General features: G+C 38.6%; 1 protein-coding gene across 1 annotated transcript; it reads right to left on the bottom strand.

Moving 5' to 3' along the window:
• Window positions 1-593: 593 nt before the first annotated feature.
• On the bottom strand, window positions 594-7,136 carry tmigd1 (transmembrane and immunoglobulin domain containing 1). The gene is made up of 6 exons (XM_037687995.1): window positions 7,103-7,136; window positions 4,692-4,764; window positions 4,279-4,548; window positions 1,488-1,775; window positions 1,260-1,363; window positions 594-1,185 (listed from the first exon to the last, which is right to left on the bottom strand). The coding sequence occupies exons 2-6, from the start codon at window positions 4,744-4,746 to the stop codon at window positions 1,174-1,176; spliced, it is 729 nt and encodes a 242-aa protein (XP_037543923.1). The 5' UTR covers window positions 4,747-4,764; window positions 7,103-7,136; the 3' UTR covers window positions 594-1,173.
• Window positions 7,137-7,790: the final 654 nt, after the last annotated feature.

Below are 7,790 nucleotides of genomic sequence, written 5' to 3'. Positions count from 1 at the left end.
CCAGTTCAAGCTGTATGGTTTTTAATCCTCCTCTCTGGGTGAGGCATTGTTTTATGTGAACTTGTAAAGTGTTTCATTGTTAGAGAAGAACAGAAACGGTACCCTTGACCCTCAGAACCTCGTAACCCTGCACCTTTTTGTCACGTTAGGAGTAAATGTGTAACCACATTTTAACGAGCTTTAAGTGTATTTTTGACTCAGAAGCTAAAGGTCAAAATGAAGATTCTTACAATGACTTGTATAAGAAACTAATGTGGATCCTCTCAAACCATCTCGCCAAAGAAGTTCAGAAGAAGCAACGTAAAGGGATAGTTCAAATCTTTTGAAGCAGAGTTCTGTGAAAAGATATTGTTGGACAAAATAAAAATCTTTTCATCATCTGCTTGCTCGAATAAGCCACTCTGAGGACATGAGAAGAGTTTTAACTGGTCTTTTACTTGCAAGGGCTCATTCAAAACATACACACACAGATGCACAATGCAGGGACCATGACGCTGAACGAGCCTCGAACAGAGTTAGCTGCAGCCAGATCCATGGCTGTCGGCTGGTTGACCTCCAGCTGGAGATCAGAGAATGTTTTGTGCACACTTTACAGAAAGATGTTCTCAGCCATAATATAATAAAACAATTTGTAACATAAATGATCAAACAGATATGAACAATTAATTTTGTTTATGGAGGGAAACAAAAACCTGAACTCGGTCGACTCAACATTTTGTGGGCTCAGCAACCACAAATATGGCTTTTTCTGCTAAATTCATAAATCCTCCTTTTTTTAATTCCTCATATAAATACCAGTGTGAACACATAACATTGTAAAGGAGATGGAACAGTCTGAATAAGCCAACAGACTGCTTTGTTAGAGTCAAATACGTCTGTTATATTTATATATTCATTCATATTTGAGTAAAACAACCAGACAGCACATTTTAAACTCCCTGACTGGAATGCTGAAATCAAACTTGTACTCTTTACTCATTGTTTTGGAAACAGCCAGACCAGTTTGTACTAAACTACCGTCTGTCTTTAGTTTATTATGTGTCCAGAAAAGTATTTTTTTAGAGAAATGTCAAATAAATTAAATCACTAAGCTTCATAAGGGGATAGTAATGATTTCTTGAGCACGTGGAAGCGGTGCTGTTTTCGTGGGATGTCTCGATGTTGCAGGTCTTTTTACTTGCAGCACTGTTGAAGAAGAACAACAGCGTTAGAAAGTAAGAGTTTTTCTGCCAACTCTGAGTGTATATTTCGGATGTTACCTGTGCGATTTTCTTCCATCGTGAAACTATGGCCAGAAGAGTGGTGAGGAACACCACCACCAGCCCCGCGATCATCGGCATCAGAGGGAACTTCTTGGTCTTCTCTGCAGATGAAGAAATCATTTCGTTTTGCAGATTGCACAAACCAGGAAGCAATAAAACATGAAATAAAGCCATCAAATACTTAAAAGTGCCTTTTGTGACAATATAAAGAGCAGGAGAACTGACCTGTCACAGTGACATGGAAGAGCTTGCTGCTGTGTCCATAACTGGGAGAGTTTGTCGTGCACTTATACGTGCCTTCGTGCACGCTCTTCTCCACCTTGCTGGCTCGTAGCACACTCGTAACGCCGTCGCTGGTCACCGTGAAGCCGTCTGCTAACAGATCCACCATGCTTCCGTTTAGTTCCCACGAGATGGACAGGAGTACTGGGTTGGCCCGGGTGTCACACTGCAGGACCAGAGTTTCACCCTCTTCCACTTTGACCTCCTCTGAACCGGAGAGCAGAGGGTGATCTGAGGAGGATCAAGGAAAATATTAACACCGACAAAGCTTCATTAGCCCCCATCTCACCCTGTCCCCCCAGATTAAGATATCTGACTCATTGAAGCTATTTTGTCGTTCTGACTGCTCGTATTTCTCATCTTTAACAGTAAGAAGATAAAATATCCAAACTGGATGGGACAAAATCTGCTCAGACACAGTTCAGATATGATAAAATTTATAAACTAGAAAAAAAAACCAAACATCATTATGTATTTATAAAATTGTTTACATCTATGATGATATTGATCCATCTTTTTGCACCCCATGTCGGGACTCAGAATAGATTTGTACAAGTCAGAACAAAAGAAAGTGAACAAAATAAAGGTCTAACATTTCCTAAACCAGTGGTTGTCAAACTGGGGTCCCCACACCCCAGGGGTCCATGAGCTGGTGCTTGGGCGTCCGCAAAAAAAACAACAACACATAGTAACAAGCTGTTAAAATACACCAAAATGCAGGAAATGGCATCTACTTTATTAAAAATGTTCTCAGGGAGGACCCTCCCTCTCCCCCGCCCTTTATTAGCGTTCCGGCTTCAGTCAGTTTACAAACTAAGCCCTGCTACTTGGTCTGAATACTGCTGTTATGATTCTGTTCAGTTTTATGTAAAGAGTTTTCTGTAATAATTTGAAGAAGTGGCGACACATTTATTATGTTCATTATGTGAATAGGTAAAGTTTTAAAGCCATTTTGGATGACGTGAATTTTCTCAAAACTGTAATTTTTAGAAGTTGAAATTAAAAATTTTGTTAATTAAGTGTGTCTTGAATGAAAAATACGGCATGTTTAAAAGTATCAAAATTGTATTAACACGAAGAAGAGGTCTTAAGTATTTATGCTACACAAATATTTCCATTGCATTAAAGAGACAAACTGCAGAAAATTACTTAAGAAACATGAGGGTTATGAGGGGGTCCCTGAACTGAAAAAGTTTAAGAACCCCTGTCCTAAACAATGCATGCATCTTTTATTTCCTTTTATTCAGACAGGTTAACTCATTTCTAAGAGAGGCCAGTAACACAGACACATAAAACCAACACAACATTTCATAAAACATTCATATGACGCCCAGCTAAGCTTTAAATTGTGCACATTTAATGTTGAGAAACAAGGAACATTTATTATGTGACGTCTTATGAACTGTGATAGCTCAGTGCATGTATTGAGGATGACTCTCAGCTACTACTGCAGTGAATTTAGCTCAATGTCTGTGAAGCATATTGGCTAAGTTTGATTAGCTGTGGTGGCCATCTTGAATTAAACAAAAAGTTCATCACTTGTAGATGTTCATCAAATGATAACTTTCTGAGGCTTTCACTAACATTCTTCCAGTGGTTCATGAGATTTTTTGCTAACATGACAGCCAAAAATACCAACGCCCACACACATCTGCATGTTCTCTCAGAAACCTCCATGTTGGGTTCATTGGTGACTCTGACCGTCCCTGGGTGTGAGTGTGAATTGTTTGTCTCTGTGTGTCCCTGTGATGGACTGGATACCTGTCCAGGTGTCTCCCACCTCTCACACAGTGATACTGGACATGGACGCCACAGCCCAGAAAGGAAGGGTGGAAAATTTGTCAGGACTTTGTAGTAGTACAGCTTTAGAACTACAGGAACTAATCTGAGAAGGTTGTTGTGTCCTGCTAATTGTTTTGAGCATGTTCGAAATTCGGGCAACACGGTGGCGCAACTGGTAGAGCTGCTGCCTGTCAGCAAGCAGGTCTCTGGTTCAAACCCCGGTCCAGGGACCTTTCTGGGTGGAGTTTGTATGTTCTCTCTGTGCATGTGTGGGTTTTCTCCGGGTGCTCTGGTTTCCTCCCACAGACCAAAAACATGCATGTTAGGCTGATTGGTAACTCTAAATTGTCCCTGATTTAACCCTCAGGTGACAGGCCCTCCTCTCCGTCTTCTGACCAGTTGGTTTCTGCTTCCAGTGCTCGTAAGGTCCTTGACATGTTGTGTCTAACTCACCTTCAGCAGAACGAAGGACTGCGAGCGTTTAACCAACACAGACTCGTGCGCAGATCTTCAAAGGAGGCTGAAGCGTCAGAGATGACGCTGTGTTCTGGCTGAATGCTGATTAATTAAAAGTTAGCTCAAGCTGAGAGGAGCTGGCAGAGGTCCACACATTTACAAAGAGGACGAAGCATCAAAAACAATAAAACTAAGAAATGTAGATTCAAAAAGGCAGCACTGATGGAGGACGATCTTAATGTATTTAAATCTTTGTTTAGCTCCTTCATGAAGCAAACCTTTGTCCATCGTGACTGTTGTTGTTTTTCACATTTGAGCAAAGCTACACGATGAACAATCAGGAGTACCAGATCCTTCCAGGGAATCTCTGAAACTTATTGAGAGCTGATGCGGCTTTAACGTCTGGCCAGATGTGGCTAAAAATGTCACGACCCTCATAGATTTGTTATTTGACAGCTTTAGATGTTGTTTACCACTATGCTTTAAAGTGACTCACAGGTGACGTTCAGGGTGACGGAGGCCGTGTCGGAGGCATTGCTGTGCAGGTAACAGGTGAAGGTGGCTCCGTTGTCTTCATGGATGACAGGAGAGACGCAGACATGACTGCTACCCTTCTTGTTTTCTTCCTTCAGATCAATCTTTGCTCCGTTCCTCAGCCACACCAGCTCTTTGTCAGCTTCAGAGTCACAACGCAGCGACACAGTCTGATTCAGCACCACCTGCACGACACCATCACTGGTGCCGGGAGTGGCCTCAATGGTGATGCCTCGGGGGGGGGAAGAGGAAGAACGTTGAAACTTCAGGCATCGACTAAAGGAAGCAGTGAAAAACTAAAACTATATAGAAGGAAACAATGATTAATTTACGTTTTTAATGCGGTGACTCAAGGAGATGAAGATAAAAGCTTACCTGATGTCTGGGTTAAACAATAAACGAGCAAAAGGAAAGGAATGATTAATCTCATTTTAGTGATCGGATCAACCTGGACAGAAATATAAGCAGAAACTAAATTAACTAACTTACTAATAATAAATAGATCAAATAAATAAATAAGTTAATAAATAATAATAAATATAATAAATTAAAAATATAAATATGCATATAAAATAATAAATAATAATAAATAAATAACAAATAAATTTATAATAATAAAAATAAAATAATAAATGAATAAATAAGCAGCAACAACAACAACAACAACAACAACAACAACAACAATAATAATAATACTAATAATAATAATGAAAATAATAATAAATAAAAACTAAATAAAAGTCAACAGAAAGAAGGTCGCTGGTTCAAATCTCTGTTCTTTCCATGTACAGGTTACAGAGTATCTGTGAGCTTGTGTCTGGACTCCATTCTAAACACATGTTGGCGGTTAGACACAAATATTGTTGCTCTTGTGGAGCCAGGGTCAGCTATACCGAAGACATATTATATTATTAGGCCACATGTCTTCACTTGTTGGGAATCGAAGCCAACAGAAACGGTTTCACAGAAGTTGCCATGTTTATTTGTGGAAGCAGCGTTTGCAGTGATGTGGAGCTTTGCGCTCATCCTAACCCAGGGGTCTGCAACATGCAGCTCTGGGGCCACACATGGCTCTTTGGTTCCTCTGCAGCGGCTCTTTCAGGCATTGACCAAAACTAAAATAAAATTTTTATATTTTTATTTCATTTTTATTGCCAACAGTGAAAATGGCTAGTTTTATCGGCTTTCCTGACATTTTCAAATATGTGAAGAATAGTAAATACAAGGTGTAAAACATGTGGGCTACATCATACTATAGTTTGTTCGCCACTTTAAGTTGACTTCCAGTCTCACAGCGTGATCTTTCTCTCAAAACCAGCAAAACATTTTGGAGTATCTTTAAGACAAGCTGCTGAGAAGGAATATTTGATGACACTAAGAATAAAACACAAAAAACTAAGTCAAAGTATACAAAAGTATTTATTTTTCTTTAAAAATCTTACTGGATACCCAACAAACTGGCCTAATTTTATACTGTCTTTAACTTTATGCTTTAAGTAGGAAACTTAATTCTTCAACAATTAAGAGAACTCGCATCGGTCTGCAGAGTTCACTGTTTTACTTTTTATTAAATTGTTCAAAATTATATATTTTTCTTTCTTTACATGAATCTGGTCTTTTCTTTTGTAGTAAAATGTAATATCAATAAATGTTAATAACAGTTAGATATTTTTAATTTTCTAATATCACCCCCACTTGCTGGGAAAACCTTCTCCAACAAACTTGAAGTGGTCCATGGGCCACCAGTTGACACAGTTGTAGCAGGTTTTGCTGACACATCGTAATTAGTTAACAAAGTGGCAAAAATGTCTGTTTTTATTGCAAAGGTTGCAGACCCCTGAACTAACCCTTCACACACTCACAGTGTAACATGGCCTTACTTTGAAGCATAAAGTAACTAATTATGACTAAATGTATGAAACAATAATTCCATCAGAACCTGCAGCAGTAAGGTAAAGCTGTCTGAGCTGTGTGTTTTATTTAATGGGGCTGAGCTGTGAATTTTATTTAATGGGGCTGAGCTGTGTGTTTTATTTAATGGGGGAACGTCCCGTTCATTGACTCAGATGGGGTCGGGCTTTAAACTTGAACTGAAACCAAGAAAAGACAAGAAAAGTCCGTTCAGTTCTGGTTCTGACTTCTGGGTTTGAGTCAGAGGTCTATCCTTACACAGCCTACAGCCACTGAGCCATAGTCCCACCTATGCATCCTAACAGACGGTCATGCTGTCTGTCACTGTGTGAAACTTTATAAGACATAAAACTATAAAAATTAAATGTAACACAAGAAAAATCAACAAAAATCCACGCCTGCCAAAAATAAAAACCTGCCTGCAGGGTATTTTTGTATATTTTGGCAGGAAAATGGGCCATTAATTTAAATAAGGCATTTATTTTTTTGAGGAACAGCTTTAAGGCTTACAAATAACATTTCAAGCATTACACTTAAACGTCTGGATGTTACACAATAAACCCGCAAAACTTTTAACTTCTTGGCTTGTTTTTGTTCTGACAGCCTTCATGTTTTACAGAAGGAATACAAAAGATACTTTTTAAACAAAGTTTTTGTTATTTTTTTTAGACCAACTTCTTTTCTCAAACATTTTTTTCTTCTAATTATTAAAGGATTTGGGTCAATAAAGTAAAAGTTCAAACATAAAATAACTATTATTGTTTCTGATGCTTATCTGAAATATGGAACCTGCGCCGTGTGTTCATGATGACAAAATAATCTCTTGGTGTTTCTACAAACTTTAATCTGAATTTAAATAAAAAAAAAGCTCTTACCTGTCTGTCACCTGTCTGTGTGATCGTGAGGATGTGAAAGGCTCTTGTAGTCCCTCAGGGCACTTTTATAAGCTCTGTTTCCAAATGAATTATTTACAACATTACAGCTGACCGTTCTGTGTTTTACTGTTTGACTCTTCAGTCGTCATCACTGAGGCTCTAAAGCATCTTTCAAATTGTTTTTCACAGCTTTATTACCTGCTAACAGATTGATGTTTAGAGGGCTCTAAAACCACGTGTGTCAATCAAAGTTCAAATTCAAGGCAGCAGTCAGTTTAAATAATCAAAATGTTTTGATACTTTTTGTTTTACAGCGTCTTTAGGCAGAAATAGACCTACCTGATCATGTCACGCCTTTAAAACGTTCATTTTAATTTTCCTGCAGAACAAGACAAGAACATGGATGTAAAGTTAGACTAACTCATTTTATTGTCAACTCTTACCTTGTTTTCTTGTGAATGCCAGATAATTAACTGTCAACAGAGACCATAACACGTTTTTCAGCAACAAGTTTTGTTACGAGTCCAGGATAAAAAAATTAAAAAATCCTGATGTTGATTAATAATAATTGAACAGCACAGATGAGGCTCAGCAAAAAGCAGATAGTTGACATGAAAATGATCAACCAGAGTGAAAAGCTAATCGAGTGCTGAGGCGACATTTCTGCACCAAGACATGAACGTGGTGC

This window comes from Nematolebias whitei, chromosome 14 (genome assembly GCF_014905685.2).
Source record: "Nematolebias whitei isolate Nwh7 chromosome 14, NemWhi1, whole genome shotgun sequence".
Taxonomy (NCBI): Eukaryota; Metazoa; Chordata; class Actinopteri; order Cyprinodontiformes; family Rivulidae; genus Nematolebias; species Nematolebias whitei.
Note: the sequence above shows the minus strand (reverse complement) of the source record. Positions and strands in the feature narration are given on the sequence as shown.